We start from the raw sequence: 22,038 nt of genomic DNA on the forward strand, positions 1-22,038 counted from the left end.
CGTTCTCATGTAATCGATGACTGAAGATTCGGCTCGGGGGTTCTCTTATATCACTGTTAGGGTTGTAAAAGATTACCCAAGATGCAAAGTTCTGTGGGAAAGATCATGTGACCAGGCAGGCACTAGATACAATTGGCGCACTGCTAGAGAGAGGGCAAAAGACCTGTGCTCAGTACAGAACTGATTTATTAAAAAAAACACATGTAGGATATTGCTTGAACTGCAGCTATAAGATGCACTCCCCTAGAAAAGGACACAAGATATCAAAGTACTCATTTTTATCACTGTTTTTTATTAGTTTTTTTTCCCTTCTCATGAAAATGTTGTTGTAAATAATGCTCACAATGTACAAACTTATGAGGAATAAAGACCCAGATTTACTAAGCAGTTCTATGCCAAAAGATACCAGGCCATTAACTTAAAGGAGCAATTCCTGCAGCAAATTTTTGTCTTCGTCCCTTTTCTTTAACAAGCATATGACGCAGAGAATTTCTGGAGCTGAACAGTGTTAATTTCAGCTCCAGATAGCTCCTACTTCCTGATATTAAGTTTTTAGGGTGGAGAAAATGGTCAAGCTGATATTTCACACTATATTTACTAAGCAGTGCTAAAACATCTTTCATTATGGCCCATGTCTGGCTTATAATTAATATTTCGGAGGTACTTGCCAGGGAAAATGCTGTGCTGTTAAAATTACCACTTTTTATAAATAAGCCTACTTCAACACGACAAAAAAATAAAACTGGGGTAGGCAGGAGGGGATTGACTGAAGTGCTCCTGGTTTGAATAGCTCTGTTAGTTCGTGAGGGGGACAGGAATAGTGGAGTTCAGCCAGTTATGTGGATGGCCAAGCCGCTCCTTCACCGGGCCTGGTTGTCCCTCTTGGCGACCATGAGGGGGTGCAGCATATTACAGTGTTGTAGGAAAGGAGCCAGCTAGGGAGAACATAAGCATTGGTGATTGCCGTCACACCCTGTGTATTATAAATGAAATATCTTGTTGTTCAAAGTTCACGGCTATAATTGCATTTCTGCTTTTTGTGACATACCATAAAGTACTTGACCTTTGATAGTTTGTGCTTTCTGATGTCCCTGTGTAATTGCAGCCTTTTTAGGTGTGGTTGGGAATGCCTAATCTGTTTGTCCCTTCGTTTTTGAGGCATGTTATTGCTATGTAGGCAATTTTCAGAAGTGGTGGAATACATGACTCGGATATGTAATTAATAAAAAATATATATAAAACGTTTAAACATTCAGAAACAAATGTCCTTGGAATGCCCAGAAATTTGATAAGTAATACCAGCTAAAATTAATTGTAACATTAAAATAACCAATATATATAGCCTATGTTAATAATATTCCCTTCAGAACAGGGCAATATCTGGTCATTAATGCCTCCTCTGAAGACTCAAGGCGTAATAGCCCGGCAATGCATTGTTCTTTGGGAATTTATACTTGATTTTGAGTTAAAGAATCAAACCCCCAGTTATAAATTGTTACTTTGTATTGGGGGGATTCATTTCATTCTGATGTTTTAATTTGTGTTGGCAGCACATTTTCAGAAAATAATATCTCCAGAATGTAACTACAGAATTTTGAAGGGTAGCATTGATATATACAGTAGTAAACGTATTTCCCAATATTACATTTGTAAATGTTATTGAAGTGAAACTTCTTTGCTACCCTTCTCATAGGGAAAAAAAAGTCTTCAGAAATTCTCATGGAAGTGACTGACTGTGCATGTGCAGCACGCGCGGCACTGTGGCATGTCAGTCACTAGTGAGCCGCAGCCGTCAGCTTGGCGCGCATCTGCAGCAGGCGCCAGTTCGGTGCATATGCGCAGCAGACTCCAGCTCAGTGTGCATGCGCAGAAGCCGCCGTCTTGGCATGCATGCACAGCAGCTGGCGCACGAGCATCAGCAACACACCTCACTTTGAAAAACCACTGACACACACACTGACACACACACACATACAAACACACACAAGGAATTCACAGTTGGTATAAATATAGAAGTGCGGCTCGGCGCGCATGTGCGGTCGGTGCCACACGCATGCGCTGGAGCAGCAGCAACCCCGCCACAATTTGAAAAAACAGACACACCAAACACAGAGAGACACACATACACGGAGAGAGACACACACCAAGACACACACACACAAGCAATTCACTGTTTGTATAAATATAGAAATACAAATAGCTAAAACAGGGGGGGGGTGCTGAGTACGCACGTTACAAGTCAAACTTCTTTGTGTTTTGTCACTGAAATTGTATTTTGATTTTTAATTAAAAACATCACCATCACAAATACAATTTCTGTGACAAGAGACAAAAGTTTTACTTAAAATGCGTGGCACACACACCCTTAAAAAAATTGCTGTACACAAATAGTAAAAACAAAGGGAACATTTATTTCTTGATGGTGCATAAAGGAGATTTCTGCGTTAAATGTCGGATGCTGCGAGAAATAACTGTGGATAAACTGATATACATTTGCACTTTTTAGGAATTGATTTCTTTTATAGGTAGTTAAGCAGTAAAATAATGGTAAACTTCTAGCACAGAAGTTGACGATAGTTAATAACCAAACTAAAAGCACTTTAATAGCAAAACATTTTGAGATTTAGGGTCTTATTCTATGTTGTAAATATGGACATTTGTCCGAAAACGGCCCGAACAATATGGAATTACCCCTTTATAGTTTACCAAGGAAAGCTTTGGTTGCATACTATTTAACATTCTATTTTGCTTGCCTCTGTCAACACGATATCCGTCCATAGGTATGGCCTTTATAACTTTATAACTGTTACCTATGTCCAGGTGAGATCTATTCTGTGATGACGTAAATTAATTTCTGCTTATACAGTAACTGCCCTAACTCAATAGCCCAATATTTTATAGCTATTTGGTCACTTTGTGTATATTGTATATTTTGTACGTTCCTCCAGCCTGATACATAGTTATTTACTGAACAGGAATTGCAATACAACACAGCAATAAGTGCACCAAGCTTCAAATTATTAATAGGGAGAAAGAAAGTTCTTCTTTTAGTGTTAATGTAGTCTGAACGTATAGTGCATATTGTTGGTACCGCTACAGTTCAGTACTCCATCACTGTTCAGAATTATTTACACACTCAGATTGTGTTCTGAATGTATTGCTTCACACCATTTCCATTTGTTATTAACAAATTCAACTCGGACCATTTTTTTTTATCGTGGTCACCTACATTTCAGTGGTATTGTCCCCTTTCCATACATGCACAAAAGTTGGCAAAATCACGTTGTTCAACTGCAATAACCACTTGGATCTGTGGTTGCTTTAGTGTGAGCACAGACCGCTCCTCAGCGCAGCGCACGCACGCCTGCAGCAGGAGACATTTCCTGTCCTGCAGGCAGAGGCGACAGGGAGGCGTGTCGGGGGGCACGGCTGTGATGTCATGGATCTGGTCGGCCTCATTGGCAAACCACTCACGTGACCCAACCGTCACGCGGGAAATACACACATGTTTGTAGCGCGAAGCTCCCGTTTCCCCGTAGCGCATGTGTTTTAGTGCTCCGGCATGAAACGCGTAGGTGCATTCATCTTGGCCATCTTTTTTCTGCTTGCAATAAAACTTATGTTCATTCTTTGTTGCCTAGGATCTTTCTGATTTTTTTTCCAAGTTTGGTTGTCGGCTGGCTGTGCTCTGCTGCTAACTAAATCATTGTAATTTCTCAACACTCCAGACTGCAAGCTGTGGATACTATAGGATTGTCATTGAAGCTGACAGGTAACGGGCCAGAGTGCCCTGTTATACAGTACACTGCTCTAACTGAACTGTATATTGTTTATATGATTGGGTGCTTATTGCTGTGTCTCAAATATGTGGTTGTCAGGTGGACACCACTAAATAGATAAACATCCCTTTCAAGTGACACTATTTCTTCTTTATTGGACAGTTTACTAGCATCTGGATATTTAGCAATAGAAACCAACAAGTTGTTTATAGACTCACGTGATTGTGAGCACCACTCCCCACACCACATAATCTAAATTCACAGACAGTCCTTGGTCCACATTTCACCTCAAACCACTTCAAAGAAATGTCCTCAGTTGTGGGGGGGCACCTAAATCAAACTCCTGAGTTCAAGCCACCACTGTTGCCAAGCTCAAGGCTCAGCCTACAATGGTGTTCATCAGTCAGCAACTTGCGCATGAACAAGTCTTTCATACCTCCGGTCTGGATAGTATTTAGCACCGGCACAAGCCTCTCATGTAAGGGTACAGTTTGTCAAGATCAGGTGATCCAAGGACTCTGATCACATCACAAAAGATGTCTGCCAATCAATGTGGTGGAAGCTTGAGCAGTATTTTAAGCCATTCAAGGTCTTCATGCCACGTTGTGGGGTTCCCCATTAAGGATCCTATGACGTCACTGCTGTAGCGTATATAAACCAAAATCGGGAACAAGGAGCCCTGAATCCCTCACTGGCTGGAGAAAAAAATGCATCTCCGTAGCCTTCATTTTAAGAGTCAGAAATTACGAAGCCGACTTTCTCAGCAGGCATTCCATTCACCCAGGAGAATTGGAACTTGACCAGAACATTTTCGATCAGTTAATTCAGCAATGGAGTCAACCTCATGGCATCAGCTGTCAACAAGAAAGTAGAGATGTATGTGTCAAGATGGCACAACCCGAAAGCCATAGCCTTGGATGCTTTCTTGATCACTTGGGATTTCCAGCTCGGTTACAGTTTCCCCCTCACCCCAAACCCTCCACCCCACCCCCGCTCTCCCTCTGCTTCAGCGAGGAATGAACAAAATCAAGAGACACAGGCTCAGATTCTCCCAATAGTCAGTATTAGAAAGGCATGGTTTGCGGACTTAAATAACTTGTCAGTACAGGTGCCATGTGTTCTTCCGATAGTCACCGCATTATTGACTCAGGGTCCTCTTTGATTCCCCAATCTACAATTGCTCATATTGATTGTGTGGAACTTGAAAGGATGATATTAAAGGCACAGGGCTTCAATGAAGTTGTATCAACACTTTTGTATTTCAGAAAGCTAGTGACTTCCAGAATCTATTATCACATATGGAGAAAATTTATACAGTACATTTGTGTAAATTACAAAATGTAGACCCCTTGCAGCATGAAGTCCCTATTATACTGGACTTCCTTCAGCAAGGATTACATAAATATTTAAAACCAGCATTTCTTAAGGTCCAAGTATCTGCATTAGGCAGATTCTATCATAGGCACATTTCCTTAGATCCTTTGTTCTCTAGATTTATTAAAGCAGTATCTAGGATTAGTCTCACTTTTAGGAACCCTTGTTTCTTCATGGAATCTGAACATTTATTTATTTATAAAATATTTTACCAGGAAGTAATACATTGAGAGTTACCTCTTGTTTTCAAGTATGTCCTGGGCACAGAGTTAAGACAAATAATACATGGTTACAAATACAGTTACATAAATGAACAGGGTATACATTATATACAAGACATTGCATGCACAGTTAAAGAAAATATATGTTATGGGCGAATGAAACAGTTACAGACCAGATTAAAATGTGAGATAGCCTTAGATTTGAAAGAACTTAAACTGGTGGTGGATGTGAGAGTCTCTGGTAGGTTGTTCCAGTTTTGGGGTGCATGGTGCTACAGCAACTAGCTGCTCCTTCCTTGTTTAAACAAATTCTCAAGCTCTCTATTTATGCACAAAGATTATGCACAAAGTATTTTTTCTTAATGCTATTACTACAGCAAGTAGAGTTGGAGAGCTCCAGTCCTAATCATATTGCAAACCATTTTTTCAGATACACCAGGATAAGATGGTGTAAAGGACTGTCCCACAGTTTCAAACCAAAGAAGTATCAGACTTTGATATCAAAGGATATTATAATACCCTTATTGTCCCCAAACCGTATTTCTGACAGAGCGACAGTGGCACAATCTGGATGTAGTTAGGGCTCTACCAACATGTGCAGAGACTTTTATTGGAAAAACTTCTAGATTCTGGGTCCATCATAAAGGACAAACGAAGGGTCAGTCAGCTTCCAGGGTTTCCATATCTAGATGGGTTAAGGCAGCTATATTTGAGGCATATAGAATAGCCGGAGAAAATCCTCCTGTAGGGTTAAAGGCCGACTCTACTAGGGCCGTGACGGCTTCATGGGCAGAAAAATCTCGAGCCTCTGCCCAGGAAATGTATAAAGCAGGAACCTGGACTTCTTTACTGGCTTGATGTTCACTTATCAACGGATGCAAAATTTGGTAGAAGGGAACTTCAAGCAGTTGTTCCATGTGTGGAAAGAAGTTCTCCCTCCCAAGAGTCTTAGGATGACTCTTGTACATCCCATTTCGTGTTTGGCTGCTATAGAGGGTGTAGAAGAAAAGAGGACATTTACCTTCCGATATTTCTGTTTCTCCAAGTCCTCTATGGCTGGGGGGCGCCGCAAGATTTGTGGGGGGCATGGTGGTTACAGAGGCCCCGTACTCTTCCCCAAGGCATTTAAATTAAATGCTGGGGGAGGCGTGAGGCCTCTGTAACTCCCTTACCGGCTCTTCCGTGATGCGTCGCCATGGGGTCCTGTGCCCTGACGCGTCACCATGGCAACGGGCGTCAAATGAAGCTGCAGGGTCACGTGACGTCACATAACCCACGGCGTCATTTGATGCTGGGTCCTTGGAGAGGGGGCGTGAGCGCTGTGGCTGCCAGGCAGGGGGGCACAGCTCAGTAACTTTGCGCACCCCTGCTCTAAGGCAGCACACTTCCCCACCTTGACTCTTCTTATGTTTGGCATATTATTGGTTTGTATTTCCTTTTTAAGAACTTTGGCAGAAATTAACTGACCTAAGGTGCATGATGCCCCCTTTATATAGTGGTCACAAGAACTGCTTGTGCTATCCCATTAGTATGTGGCTGCCATAGAATACCTGAAGAAACAGAAATATCGGAAGGTAAATTTAATCTTTTCAAGTATGCAGCACCAACATAAAGTACTGTCTTTAGGTCTTGTAAAAGAGAGCACTTACATGAATGAGCAGAAGGATGTCTAAAGCGCTTTTTCCTGGTTACAGCAGTGGAAGGGTTAATTTTATGTAGCCCTGAATATAGGGTTGCCATGTGCCCTGTCCAAAAATACTGGACACAATGGTGAAAGGTGCGACGCACGCGAGAATCGTTGGTGGGGAAGAATGTTATTTATAAATGACCTGACTGTTACGTAATTTTTTCTAAATTTCACTCCCAAGTATTCACCAATTTGCACCAATTTATATTATGTTTCGTAACAAATTTAGGGAGGAGTCTTGGGAGGGAATGACCTTCCGAGGATTTTTTTAGGAAATAGAATATAAATAGTGCAAATTGATGCAAATTGGTGCATGCTTGGAGTGAAATTTAGAACAAATGACATAAAGGTCAGATCATTTATAAATAACTTACCTGCAGTCATACTGTACATGGCGAGCAATACTAATATTAATGCTTCTCCCACAAATTACAAGATTGTTGCACACCTCCTCATCCTCTCTCTCTATCCTCTTACCCTACCATCCCCCTTGTCCTCTACTCCCCTCTCTCATCCCCTTCCCTTTCTCCTCTCTCATCCCCCTCATCCTCTCACCCCCCTCCCTTTATCCTCTCACCCCCCTCCCTTCATCCTCTCATCCTCCTCCCTTTATCCTCTCTCATCCCCCCTCCCTTCATCCTCTCTCATCCCCCCTCCCTTCATCCTCTCTCATCCCCCTCATCCTCTCACCCCCCTCCCTTTATCCTCTCACCCCCCTCCCTTCATCCTCTCATCCTCCTCCCTTTATCCTCTCTCATCCCCCCTCCCTTCATCCTCTCTCATCCCCCCTCCCTTCATCCTCTCTCATCCCCTTCCCTTCATCCTCTATCATCCCCCCTTCATCCTCTCACATCCCCCTTCCCTTCATCCTCTATCATCCTCCCTTCATCCTCTCACCCCCTCTCCTTCATCCTCTTTCTCCCCCCTCCTGTTATTATCATCCCCACAGGACAGCCAGAGAAAACACACACACACATACACACACAACAGCACAAGTACAAAAACACACACACACACACACACCAGGACAAAACAGAACAAATACACACAGGTCACAGGACACAGCCTCACCTCTCTCTGCTCCATGACTTTCCTCTGCTCTATGGCCTTACCCCAAGGCTCCTGCCACCTCCTCCTGATTGGCTGCATTACACAGCAGCAGCAGCCAGTCAGGATGGAGGAAGCTGCCTAGCCCCCTAGCAGCAGCAGCAGCCCTGCTCTATCCCTTCTCAGAGGAAATCCCACGATTGGTTACTAAGTCCGGAGACATAATACCGGACACATACATGTCCGGTATTATCTCTCATTTTGTACCAGTCAGAGTAACCAAATACCGGGCTGTCCGGTTCAATACCGGACACCTGGCAACCCTACCCAAATAATTGACTGTACCTGAGATAGTCAGGCTGTGTTTAAAAGAGGTGCTTTTTCACTAGGCCTAGGCAGAGCAGGGAAATTTGATTGCAAACTGGGAGCAAGCTGTTGCCAAAAGGGAGACGAATCCTGAGCGCAGGACAGAAGTGAACTGGGAGATTTGTAACCAGGACACTTTGTGACCTCAGCTCAAAGGTAGCGGAACTGGGATGTTGGATCAGATACATTCTGGTCTGGTGAGCAGTAACCAGACAGTAGGTTTGTTTGAGTTCCAGTAGGAGCAAGGCTTTTATTTTGTGGTTTTGTTTATTCAGTTGAACGGCCAACGCCCTAGTTCTGTCAACAAAGGACCGGAACCCTGTTCTGTAAATAAACCTCATGAAATGCTGCATACCACTCTTTCACCCATTCCTTTATACCAGAGAGGTTGAGCACAGATAAGGAGGGTGCCTTGTCACAGTCTTTATAAAGTCAGTCCTCAATCACTTTGCTGTATAACTTAAACCTTGTTTCCTTGTATTAACCTTAAATATTATTAATATTCATGTATCTTTATATGAAATATCAAGTTCACATGTCAAAAGACAAAGTGAATGTGTAAGCATCTTGGATTTGTAACTAAAGCATAAACGACATGGATACATTTTTGAGTGCTGAACTTTTAGTATGGTTTCATGTCATAGGGGGGCAACTAGATCACACACACTCATCATATTGAGCTGAAGGTTCAAATTCTTGAATCATTTTCATGGGGGTTTACAAAATAAAGAATGTAAAGAATGTCCTCTGTTTGGAAATCTTAATTAATACACATTCCTTCATTTATTTATTTATTTCTCCCCTGCCCAGACAGTATTACATCCAGCTGTAGGTTACAGCATTACTACTTGGGAATATGCTTGCATATTCAGTTTTCTTTTACAGCAGACATGCTGTTGCACAGCATTGTGAAAGGTCAAGGTTGTAGAGCCTTTTCAGAAAGACGCACACAAATTATGTTCAGTAAATTAAACTTATTGTGTCTAGTGGTGTGTGCTAATTTGCCTGAATAGTGTACATAGCTGCAATTTTTATTCCCCGGTGCACCATACATCTTTTAATATCAAACTAAGCATGAATTTAACATTCACCTAAGGGACTATAGATCCCTTCTGTGTCTACCAATCATTTATTTGTGTATTATTTATTCTTTGATAAATAGAAGTTATACTGTATCACCAATTCTCTAATCTAGCCAGGATTTTTAATTGGCCCAATTTTTTTTTTCTTCCAACATTAACTATTTGATCCTAACCAAAAATCAGAAATTTGGCTGCTATTGGCTATGTTTAATATTTGGAATACTTGCCTTGCTGTTTGCATAAGTCCATATTCATTATGCTGTGAAGTCATCTTCCCTGTCCTGGAGAACGTTAGCCCCATTAATTTGAATGTAGCCAAGCTCGCCTCCAATGCAAGAAAGGCATCCTCTCAGGCTATTAAATAGGGACTGTACTCTTTGCATTTAAAAGCTCAGTACCCCTTATGGAACTTGACTGACAAGGTATTTTAAAAGTTGTCTTGGAAATGTTCATAAATATTTTGTGAATTGAGATGTGGGAGTTGATTTTAATTCCATTTTCTGCTGGCGTTTGTGGCTTCCTCCCATGTTAAAAGCTCCCACTGTCTCTCTTCCCCTGACATGCAAAACTTCTCAAATAAATTGTGGTTGAGAAAACAAGAAGCAATATCCCCTTCTCTGAGACTTCACTGTAAATTAAACCTTTCACACTTTAAAAAATGGTATCAAGTAGTTCTTGTCCGAATTATTACTAATAATAATAACTAGTTGCTAACCTAAGGGTGTCACTGAGGGACAGGATAACGTAACCGTTGCGTAATGATAAGGGGGGCGGGGGGTGGGATTCTTTAAAGGAAAAATCCAAACGGGCAATTATTATTATAATTTTTTTAAAACATAGGATTAGTGGTATCTTGAACGGAGCCCCATTAATTTCAGCTTCAGGAATCCCTTAGTCCAGACATACTTGCCTCCGATGGGGGTGCCAGTATCTCCTGCCAGTTTTAAGCTCCCGCGCCACATGGGCCAATAGGAGTCCGCACCGGGTGACATGCCTGCTTCTCATTGGCTCACAGGGTGTGGGAGTTTTGAAAAGCGGTCATTACATGATCCCTGCTAACGGAGCGGCTACCGGCACCCCCTATGGAGGTATACATCTCTGGAAGCAGGGGGTCCCCAGAGCTGAAATTAATGGGGTTCAGCTCTGGAGATCCCTTGCTACAATCTTGTTTGTGCCTGCTTGGATTGCCTCTTTATGAGCATTTCCCCTACATTTTAAAAGGTTGTAGATGGGTGCCTCCTTTTGACACCAAAAGGGGAAACAGCCTTTGTATAGTGGAATATGGAGTCCTTCTGTAAAATCCTAGAATTCCATGTTTGTGTTTTTCTGTGGTTAATTAATAAATCTCAATATGGTAGTAATTAGGGGTGAGGGGGGAGTGATGCGACCATGGGGGGAGGTTCACCATGTCCTGGTTAGTTTGGAAAGAGTTATTCTCACATAACGTTAAAATGGGAAGGTTCCCTCTTTTAATATAAAGTGGGATTTGCCTCCCCCCCTCCAAAAAAAATCTTCCATTTGCTCTGGCATTTTGTGTGCTTCTTTTCTTTCCCCATGGAAAATTATAATATGGCTGCCACTGTAAAAATCCTATTGCAGAAAGGGCCAAGGCAATCCTAGTTTTACAACATATTTGCATTATGTTTTGAGAAATACTTTTTTATACCATGCCAAATTCAGGAAGGTGTTTTTATTTTTACCTTTTGATGTTCATGTTACCGTCTCCAGTGCTTGTATAATGTTGAAGCAGTTCCTTGCACATATTATTCTGAGATGCTTTGGTAGCTTTAGATTTGGGGACATAATACCATTTAGATTGGATGATTTGACATTGTGTGAAGAATTGATACGCGTTCATATTTACTTGTATTTATCCAAGTTTGAACAAAAATAAATTAATTTTAGGTTGTAGACGGGTATTTCTGTAATATGGAGGAAAATAACATTAAACCATGGATGGAAAAAAAACAAATCTGATTTGTCTAGGTATATTTTAAAAATAATATTGTTATTGTGGCTTTAACATTGCGAGCCCCAAAAAAACCAACATGTCTTCAATATTCTGGTACAAACTCCTGTAGCACACAGAAGGATGATCGTCATTGTAAGTAGTATTCGTATTCTAAAAATTGCCAAGATTTAGCTCATTAAAACTATTTCTGATGATGTTTTACTTTGGTATTAAGTGGGAATGCAATTTTAAAAGTGCAATCCCTGATAGCTGACCTAAAAACATTTAGTAACTAATTGGCTTACTTAAACAAATCGAATCTTGCAAATATGTAGCTGTATTTTGTAGGGGCCTCTCAATAGGATTTTTTTGTCAACCAAGTGAGTGTTTTCTTTATCCTTATCCCACCCTCTCCTTATCAGAGAGCTGATAAGGGGGGCTCTGGCTGCACAGGCACTTACTGAACACACAGTAAAACAACAGTAAGACATCACACAAAAGGGAGCAGCCAGAGGATAGCAAACCCCTTTTATAAGACTTAGATCACCATGTTTACAAACTAACATTAAAGTATTATTGGTGGGGGGGGGGGGGGGGGTTGGAGTGGGGAGGGGAAAAAAACCACGTAAGTCACCTAGATATATCACTTCCATTACTGCACTTTGTTCCTTGCATGCATTCCTCTTTATCAGGCTGTGATACGATAGAGGAAAATATGAATCTTGTGACCTCTGAAACATTTGTAACCTAGTGTACAGATGTAGTCAGGCATACTTTCCACAGAGCTGCTGGAGAAAAAGCAAAATGTTGCAGCTCAGTAGAGGGGGGGAGGGGGGCGGTTAAAGCTTCAGCATTCTCACCATTGTTCCCGGCAGCGGGGAAAGTTCACCTGGCTACATCTGTATGCTAATCCAAAGTGGAAAGCATTTGAAACTCCAACGGAGGGACTTATGACCATTCTTTACTGTTTTTGGTCTTTGTTATTTTTATTGACAACATTATGTAATCCCAGAATCACATATACAGTCTAATCTGAATATATTAAATAGGAAAAGTTTGCGTCAATGATAAAAACGATGTGATTTTAAATCATTGAAATTGTGAGTGCGCAATCTTTACCTTACTTTGTATTAATTGATTATATTCTATTACACCATTGGAAGCGTTTTTGCGCTCATGTTGATTGGCTCTCCATGTATATATACAATGTGCAGCTAAATTAATGTCATGTTTTCTTATATTGATCGTCCTGATTTTCTTCAGCTTGGTAGCAATTCCAATACACAAAGCATATCTTTCCTTTTCCCCTTAGGTTTTCATTAAAGTGATAGATACAAATGATCACAGACCAGAATTTTCCACCTCGAAGTATGAAGTCCTTATTCCTGAAGATGTTCAGCCGGAGACGGAAATTTTGCAAGTCATTGCCACAGACAAAGATGAGAAGAACAAATTAATTTACAGTTTGCAAAACAGCATTGATCCTGTTAGTCTTAGGAAGTTTCGAATGGATCCTGCCACTGGCTCTGTCTACATTGTTGAAAAATTAGACCATGAAACCATGCAACAGCATATTCTTACAGTGATGGTAAGCTTTTATCACATTTCATTTTCGTCTTCACTAACAGGAAGGGATTTGTATACCGTAAAATACCCGTTTGTGTGTGTGTATATGTAATGATTTGTGTGATCATTTTTTTCAGGTACGAGATCAAGATGTTCCTGTCAAACGCAACTTTGCAAGAATTGTTATTAATGTGACGGACACAAATGACCATGCCCCATGGTTTACAAGTTCATTCTACGAAGGTCGAGTCTACGAATCGGCAGCTGTCGGATCAGCAGTGCTCCAAGTCACCGCATTAGACAAAGACAAAGGAAAGAATGCTGAAGTTGTTTATTCTATTGAGTCAGGTAGGTAATATTGACAAGAACCTCTTACCCGTTTAGTTGCAAATATAAATATTTTAAGTAGTCACGAGCTCAGTGAGGAAGACTGTTGGACTACAGTGTCATGATTATAGAGGCTGAATTAAACATGCTTCCTCAAATCAGATTAGCTACAGTTTTAATTCTCATTCATTGGTCCATGTAGACATTCCAGTCAGAAGCCTCAGGGTATCAATAGATACTGGATAAACTGCTACAATATGAGGTCTCTTGTCATCTTGTTACTTGGTGTCACTTACTAAGCCACAGCATAGCCTTGTCCCTCAGCTTCCTGCAAGTGCAGAGGTTTGAGACATAGGGAAGTAATAAGAGCTTATTATCTATCCCCTTTTGCTTCTGAAGGACTTGGTGTTTTGTATTCTTCTTTTGTATTTCTAAGGCGCAGTCCCCTGTTTATATGGAAACCGTAAAAGCTTAAATAGTAAGCAAAACAATGACAATAGTTCACTTTGGTGCTAGATGTCCTTTAAAACAAATCCGTGCCATGCACTTACTTTGATCCTACGAGGGACAGCAGCACCTTTAATAATGTGTCATTAAAGACCATGATATTTTAAAACTTCTATACCTTTTAAGTGTTCATCCTTCAGTGCTGATGGAACGGTTGTGCAGACTTATTTGACAATAAAGGGGAGCAAATGTATATTGACTGGCAAAACTACATATAGAAAACGGTACAATGTGTTCAGTCATCGGTTACCAAAATGTTTCTTGTCATGTAGGATGTAAGACCCATTGGGCTACATAACCATTCCCCCACAAGGCCACATGCTGCTCTTGAGTGCAATCTTTTGCCCTCTAAGCCTTTATAAAATGTTATATAACTTAATATTTCCCTTTACATTCCTAATGTTGAATGGCTTCTATTTAATGTATATACCATATCACATTTTTAGGTTGTGCCTCAGAGGGTGACGAAAATTGGTGCGCACAACACTACCATCACCTTCAGTGTCACTAGGTGTTTTCCAAACTTCTCACGATGTAATGGGAGTGTTTACTGCAAATTCCTAAACACTACATAGACCAGGAATATGATTTCAGGGAGTAGGTTGATTACCTTATTTGGCAATATCCGCTCTAGAGACCAAAAGGATAGATGCACCATAAGGAGCCTTCAGCCAGCTAACTGGTATTAAATATAGGGGCAATTTTAATTTTAACATTTAGAGCACACGTGTTTGTTGCAGATTAATAAAGCATAAGGTTGAGTTTATAATCGGCGCGAATTTGCTAGCGAGCCCGACAAACACAAATTGCATAATGCCTGAGGCCACTCCTAGTGCACGCACAATGGAGCACGATGGCGCGACCACGTTTTTGAAGAGACAACATTTTTTTGTCTTTTCAAGCACATCCGTGTCACGTGAGTGGTTTAGCCAGTGAGGGCGAACCAGCTTCGTGACGCGCCCACCACGCCTCCCCATCGCCTGCAGTTCAGTCCACACATCGCTGGTGCTGCAGGCTTGCGCGAGTCTATGTGGTCCGTCGCTCGCGCTCACACTATAATCTTAGCCTAAGGCAGAGTGCTTGTGCATCAGTGGTCCAATACCACTACCAGATAGTGATCCAAGACCCTAGTATACAAGCTGTAGAAGAGTATGTATGAAGCTCATTGATTATATTTCAGATGCCCTAATATATAACTAGTGAGGAGGGTCTATTCAAGTTTTACAAATATTTAGAATAGACAATCTTACTTACCACATTTACCTGAAGTTTCAAGTCGTTTTAACCCCATGAATAAAAAGGATAAATATATCTTTTGCTTAATTTTTTTTCTTGCAGGGCATTTTAAATGAATGCACCATCCTGCTTGTCCAGAACTTTTTCTGGGAAACCTATTTTTGCGACAACAATATGATTTGATATTTATGCTGTTTGAAAATCTGAAGGCCTGATGCTTTTATTCTATAATTTATGTTGTATCTTCTATAAATAACTTTGTTTAAACAGTGGCAGACAGGGTTAGGTAATTTGAGGACTTTGGGAGTTGCCCTTCTGCATCTAAATGTAAAAATGACAGAACATTCAGAATAAAGTAGGTTGAGCCCTTCAGTGCATTTCAGCAGTTTAAGATGAGTTTAAATGTCAATATTTTCCCATCAACGTTGTGGAGGAATAAATTATGTCCGTCACTCTTCCAAGCGAATGGCATTGGAATTCCTGAAATTCTTGTGATATTTCATAAGATCTGTAATCTTTTGTAAGAATTACATAGTGTTCAGAATTTAACATGCAGAGCAGATACCATCATCTACCTACTCACAAGTACTACTTCCTCAACCCCACATATGTAATGGGATTTCGTAATGCGCGGCTGCTTTCCACAAACAAAATCTACTAGAACAAATGAATTGCGTACACTGTTAAAGTAACATTCATAGCAACCAGCCTTTTAAACACACATCATATAATTTTCAGCAGACCACTTAAAACAATACTCTGTAACCAGATTGTTATAATAACATTTGGTTCACTAAGGATTATGTAATGGAGCTGTAATGATTTTAAAGACATTTGCATGTTCAATTTAAGGTTTATTTTAAGAACTAATGTGAGATTATGTAAATCACACCATAATCTATACAAATACAGCATTTGTTCCGTTATTTAATGATTGTTCACACATTTGATGCTGAATGACATCTCAGAAGCTTACTCATAGCCCCATACACTGTGTATAGTGATACACTCTGTAAAAGGTTCACTCACTCATAGCCCCATACACTCTGTAAAAGGTTCACTCATATGCCCCATACACTCTTACTGCTTGCCCTAAATTTTTTATTAAGCACATTAAACAATGTGTATGACACACTTTAAAGGTGCAGTTCTACTTCAAATCAGTTTACTGGTAGCAGTGACTTGTATGAGGAGGTAAAGCAGCAATCCCCTGTACTGTTTGGTTTTTGTAAACCCTGGTGAAGTTACCAGATTTAAATCATCTCCTGCCAGGGGGAAGAAAATGGCAGCCAAATCTCAGGCCATTAGGAAGCCGCAATGTTGTTGGTTGCAGCTTTAATTTTGGATGGCCGTTTAAAAAGCGGACGAAGAGGAAGATGAGTAAGGCCACGATTATAGTGACAGAGCACGCATATGTGTGCGTACTTATTTTTTTAACCAAAAGACAAACAATGTATTATTTATTTTTTTATTAAAGTTACCTTGAACATTGGAAACTGGGACTTGGATGGGATTTGTTTTTCTTACTCCCTCTTGTGTGATGTCACTTCAACGGGGCTGAACTGGAAGTTGCCTAGTCAAACCCTCCCTCTCATTCCCCCCCTCTCCTTATCGTTTATTGACTTTCTGATAAAGAGAGGGTGGTATGGGAGAGGAAACACTGGTTTGAACCCCCCTCCCCCCCTATTTATTAATGGTTTTCTGCCTAATTTAAAAGAAGTTTCCAAGTCTTTGCTGTAACTATGGATACAATTTTCTAAGTAAGCCAATTAGATGTATTCAATTTTTACATAGTGTTGTGGTTGGTTACAAGGGATTGTACCTTTTAATTAATTACTTTCTCTATGCGCTAGGCCATTGTTTTGGTTGGGGGTGCCTTTTTTAATTTGCTTAGGTAGAAAGTTCATTTTGATTTACAAAAAACATACCTGTTGGTTTTGATACTTAGAATTTAGATGGTAAGACTCTTTATATATATATACATATATAATATATTTTCTTTTCTTTTTCCCTCCCTAGGAAACACCGCAAACTCCTTTGCAATTGATCCAGTTTTGGGGATTGTTAAGACTGCAAAAGAACTTGATCGACATAACCACGGCCAATATGAGTTAGTGGTGAAAGCTTCAGATCGTGGAATTCCTCCAATGAGTCAAATAACATCTGTGCATATTCTTGTTACAATTTCTGACAATACAGCACCCAAATTTATACTGAAAGAGTATTCTGCAGAAATCAGTGAAGCTGCTCATATTGGGAGCTTTGTTGTGATGCTCTCCACTTACAGTCAGTCCTCTGTAATCTATGAGATCAGGGATGGAAACATCAATAATTCCTTCGATATCAATCCAAACTCTGGTGTCATAATAACTCGGAAGCAGCTGGACTTCGAAACATTGCTTTCTTATACACTTACCGTTCAAGCCACGAACATGGCTGGCTTGTCCACAAATACAACTGTTATGGTACACCTTCGGGACGAAAATGACAACTTTCCCGTCTTTGTGCAAACTGACTATAGAGGGCTCATTAGTGAATCTGCATCAACGAACAGTGTTGTCTTGACTAATGAAAATACTCCATTAGTAATTAGAGCTACTGATGGTGATAGAGAATCAAATGCTTTGCTTGTTTATCAAATAGTTGAACCATCTGTCCACAAATACTTTGCTATTGATTCTAGCACTGGTGCGATACGTACGTTAGTAAGCTTGGATTATGAACAGACTAATATATTTCACTTTACAGTACAAGTACATGATATGGGCTATCCACGTTTATTTGTAGAACATGCTGCAAATGTTACTATATATGTTATTGATATCAATGATTGCCCTCCAGTGTTTGCAAAAGACCTTTATGAAGCTTCAATTTTAATACCAACATATAAAGGAGTAAGGGTCATTACAGTGAATGCAACAGATGACGATTCTGGGTCTTTTTCAGAACTTATGTACACCGTAACAGAAGGCAACATTGGCGAAAAGTTCTTAATAGATCCCCTGACAGGAATGATAACTGTGCAAAATACAACTCATTTACGAAGCAGATATGAACTTACAATAAGAGCTTCCGATGGCAGATTTTCTAGCATGACATCTGTTAAAATTAATGTGAAAGAAAGCAAAGAAAGTTCATTGAAATTCACCCAACAGTCTTATTCTGCAGTGGTGCAAGAAAACTCGACCCAAGTGAAAATATTGACTATTATCAGTGCAGTTGGCAATCGTATCAATGAGCCTTTGTTTTTTCATATTCTTAACCCAGATGCTAGATTTAAAATTAGTCACACCTCTGGAGTACTCTCAAATACAGGCGTACCATTTGATCGTGAACAGCAGGAGATTTTTGAACTGGTGGTAGAAGTCACTGATGAGCAGATGCCCTCAAGCGTTGCACATGTTTTGGTGAAAGTAACCGTGGAAGACATAAATGATAACAGCCCTGTTTTTGTCAATCTTCCGTATTATGCAATGGTTCAAGTAGATGCCGATGTGGGTCATGTTATTCGACACGTGACTGCTGTAGATAGAGATATTGGTAAAAATGGAGAAATACATTATTACTTTAAGGAGCATTCGAAATACTTTCAAATTGGGCCATCTGGTGAGATCTCACTAAAAAGGCAGTTTGATCCCGATACATTTAATAAAGAATATTTCATAACTGTAATAGCAAAGGATGGAGGAAACCCAACATATTCTGCTGAAGCCATCGTCCCAATTACTGTAATGAACAAGGCCATGCCAGTTTTTGAAAAGCCTTTCTACAGTGCAGAAATAGCCGAAAATGCCCAGCTACACAGTCCAGTTGTACACGTGCAAGCCAATAGTCCAGAAGGACTCCGAGTCATTTACAGTGTCACAGATGGTGATCCATTCAATCAATTTAATATCAACTTTAACACTGGTGTGATAAATGTTGTTGCACCTCTTGATTTTGAATCCCATCCAGCGTACAAACTAAGAATACGAGCAACAGATTCTCTCTCTGGGGCACATGCCGAGGTTTTTGTGGATATAATAGTGGAAGATGTTAATGATAATTCACCTGTATTCAGAGATGAAACATATGCTTCCTACTTGTCTGAAGCATCAGTAATTGGAACATCTGTTGTGCAAGTAAATGCTATAGATGTGGATTCTGGACTGAATAATGCTATTTCCTATCACTTTGTTGAAAGCAGTGGCAATACTACAGAGTATTTTCAGATCGATAGAAGCAGCGGACTCATAGTAACAGCAAAATCCTTGGATTATGAACACCTCCAGCTGCACAAGTTATTAGTGAGAGCTGTCGATAGTGGATTACCCCCCTTAAGCAGTGACATTTTTGTAAGTGTCCATGTAACTGATCTCAATGATAACCCACCCATTTTTAACCAACAGCTTTATGAAGCTAAAATAAGTGAAATTTCCAAACGTGGACACATTGTAACGTGTGTAAAAGCCACTGATGCAGACAGTTCAGATGCTGACAAATTAGAATATTCTATCCTTAATGGGAATGATGACATGAATTTTATTATTAACAGTAAAAGTGGCATAATAAGTGTGTCAAACTTGCGCAAACAGGTTCTTCATCCATTCTACACTCTCAATGTGTCTGTTTCTGATGGTGTTTTCAGAAGTTCAGCTCAGGTTCATGTTACTGTACGGGGTGCCAACCTTCATAGCCCTATGTTTGGACAGAATGAATATGAAGTGGAACTTTCAGAAAACTCTCCAGTGCAAACCCTTGTCACTGAAGTTAAAGCTGTTGATGAAGATAAAGGACTATATGGACAGCTGACTTATCATATTATAAATGACTTCGCCAGGGAAAACTTTTATATTAATGAGAGAGGCCAGTTATTTACTGCAGAAAGGCTTGACCGTGAGAATCCAACTAACAAGGTGATCCCTATAAGTTTAATGGCAAAGGATGCGGGTGGAAAGGTAGGTTTCTGCATTGTTAATGTAATACTTACAGATGACAATGATAATGTTCCACAATTCCGTGCCACCGAGTATAAAGTAAGCATTGCATCTGATGTTCCCCGAGGTACTTCTATTGTTAGAGTTATGGCATCTGATGCTGATGAAGGTACAAATGCTGATCTATCATATACAATTGACGCAAAATCTGAAAGCGTTGAAGAAAATTTTGAAATCAATGAAATTTCTGGCATCATTACAACAAAAGAGAGCCTAATTGGTTTAGAAGATGAATTCTATTCTTTCTTTGTTAAAGCACTTGATGGAGGATCACAACAAAGAGAGTCCATTGTGCCGGTCTTTATTAGAATTCTTTCACCAGAAGTAATTCTTCCAAAGTTTTCAGAACCATTCTATTCTTTAACTGTTTCAGAAGACATTCCAATTGGAACAGAGCTAGATGTTATCAGAGCAGAAAGTAATCAACCCGTAATTTACTCTCTAATGAAAGGAAATACACCTGAAAGTAATATTGATGAAACTTTTGTCATTGACAAACAAAATGGACGATTAAAACTGGAGAAGGGCTTGAACCACGAGGCAACCAAATGGTATCAGTTTTCAGTGTTGGCTCAAAATATTCATGGGCAGCATGAGGTCGTTTCCTCTGTGGATGTCAGTATTCAGGTGAAAGATTCCAATGACAACAACCCAGTCTTTGACTCGAATCCATATGAAGCATTCATTGCAGAAAACTTACCTGGAGGAACTAAAGTTATCCGGGTGAAAGCAGTCGATCTAGATTCGGGATCCAATGGCCATGTTTCTTATGTGTTGGCACACCCGCAGGAAATTAAAGCTCTTTTTTCAGTCGACATGGAAACTGGATGGGTCACCACTCTTACTGAGCTTGACCATGAGAAAATGAGTAAATATAGTATTGTAATTGTTGCATATGATCATGGTGATAAAGTGCTGTCATCCTCTACTATAATTGAAGTTACCGTTACGGACGTTAATGATAACCCGCCACGCTTCACTGCAGAAATCTACAAAGGCACAGTAAGCGAAGATGATCCTCCTGGTGGTGTGATTGCTATTTTAAGTACAACTGATGATGATACAGAGGAGATCCACAAAGAAGCCACCTACTATATTACAGGTAAATGCATTAAAACTGCCAGAAAACGTCCGCTTTGATGACTTTTTAAACGTTAGTCCAGTATCGCATTACGTTTTTTTAATGTAAAATGTACATTATTTGGAGGTTAAACATAAAAATTAGAACAAAAAGTATCTCTTTTTAGCTTATTTTTAATAGGGTTTTCCATAAAGATTTATCCTTTTGTTATGTAGATTGCACAGCCGGTCAGAATTTCACAGCACATACGGATAATTTGGCCCCCTTAATGTAACTTACTTCAGATTTGATTTCTCTTTTTTGTTTAATTTGTGTGTAAAATCCTCGATTTTGTGTTAATTTCCATCTTTCTCTTCCAGGAGGATATTCTTGTACTATTCTCACGCTTGTCTTTTTTTGTATTATTCTAAAAAGTGAAGTGGACATATTTTCCTTTGCTTTAAAACAGGAATGCAGTATATAATTTGATGAAGATACAGTATAGCAATAAACGTACAGTGCATATTGTGTATGTCAGTGACCTGAGATGCAATAGATTGATACATATTGTCCTGTCAAGTATTTGTCACTCTACACATAAATGTCCTAATATTTTTCTCTTGCGCAGCACAATTATATAGAGTGAACCCAAGGTGAATTGCTCAAACAAAAATTGGTTAGAAAGTTTTTAGAAGTCAGCATGAAACAGCCATCAATTAATCCTTTTTACTGACTTTAAACTGTTCTGTTCCGCTGATATTAACATATATGCTCTTGCTCTAGTAGCACATCTCCAAGTGATTTAAAACTTTTGTTGGTTATACTTTTAATTATTTTATTTTTTTTTAAGTATACTTTT

The 22,038-nt window shown here is 39.8% G+C and overlaps 1 protein-coding gene across 15 annotated transcripts in view; it reads left to right on the forward strand.

Annotated features, from left to right (window-relative positions):
* FAT1 (FAT atypical cadherin 1) overlaps nt 1–22,038 on the forward strand; it is a 175,878-nt gene that overhangs the window by 114,255 nt on the left and 39,585 nt on the right. For all 15 annotated transcript variants that reach the window (XR_012803011.1, XR_012802997.1, XM_075610107.1 and 12 more), the window contains 3 exons: nt 12,820–13,095; nt 13,211–13,421; nt 17,163–21,221. Coding sequence is in view for 13 of the 15 variants with exons in the window: in XM_075610107.1 (XP_075466222.1) it covers nt 12,820–13,095; nt 13,211–13,421; nt 17,163–21,221 (4,546 nt within the window). In the remaining 2 variants the exon portion in view is untranslated. The remainder of the gene's footprint in view (nt 1–12,819; nt 13,096–13,210; nt 13,422–17,162; nt 21,222–22,038) is intronic.

This window comes from Ascaphus truei, chromosome 1, assembly GCF_040206685.1.
Source record: "Ascaphus truei isolate aAscTru1 chromosome 1, aAscTru1.hap1, whole genome shotgun sequence".
NCBI lineage: Eukaryota > Metazoa > Chordata > Amphibia > Anura > Ascaphidae > Ascaphus > Ascaphus truei.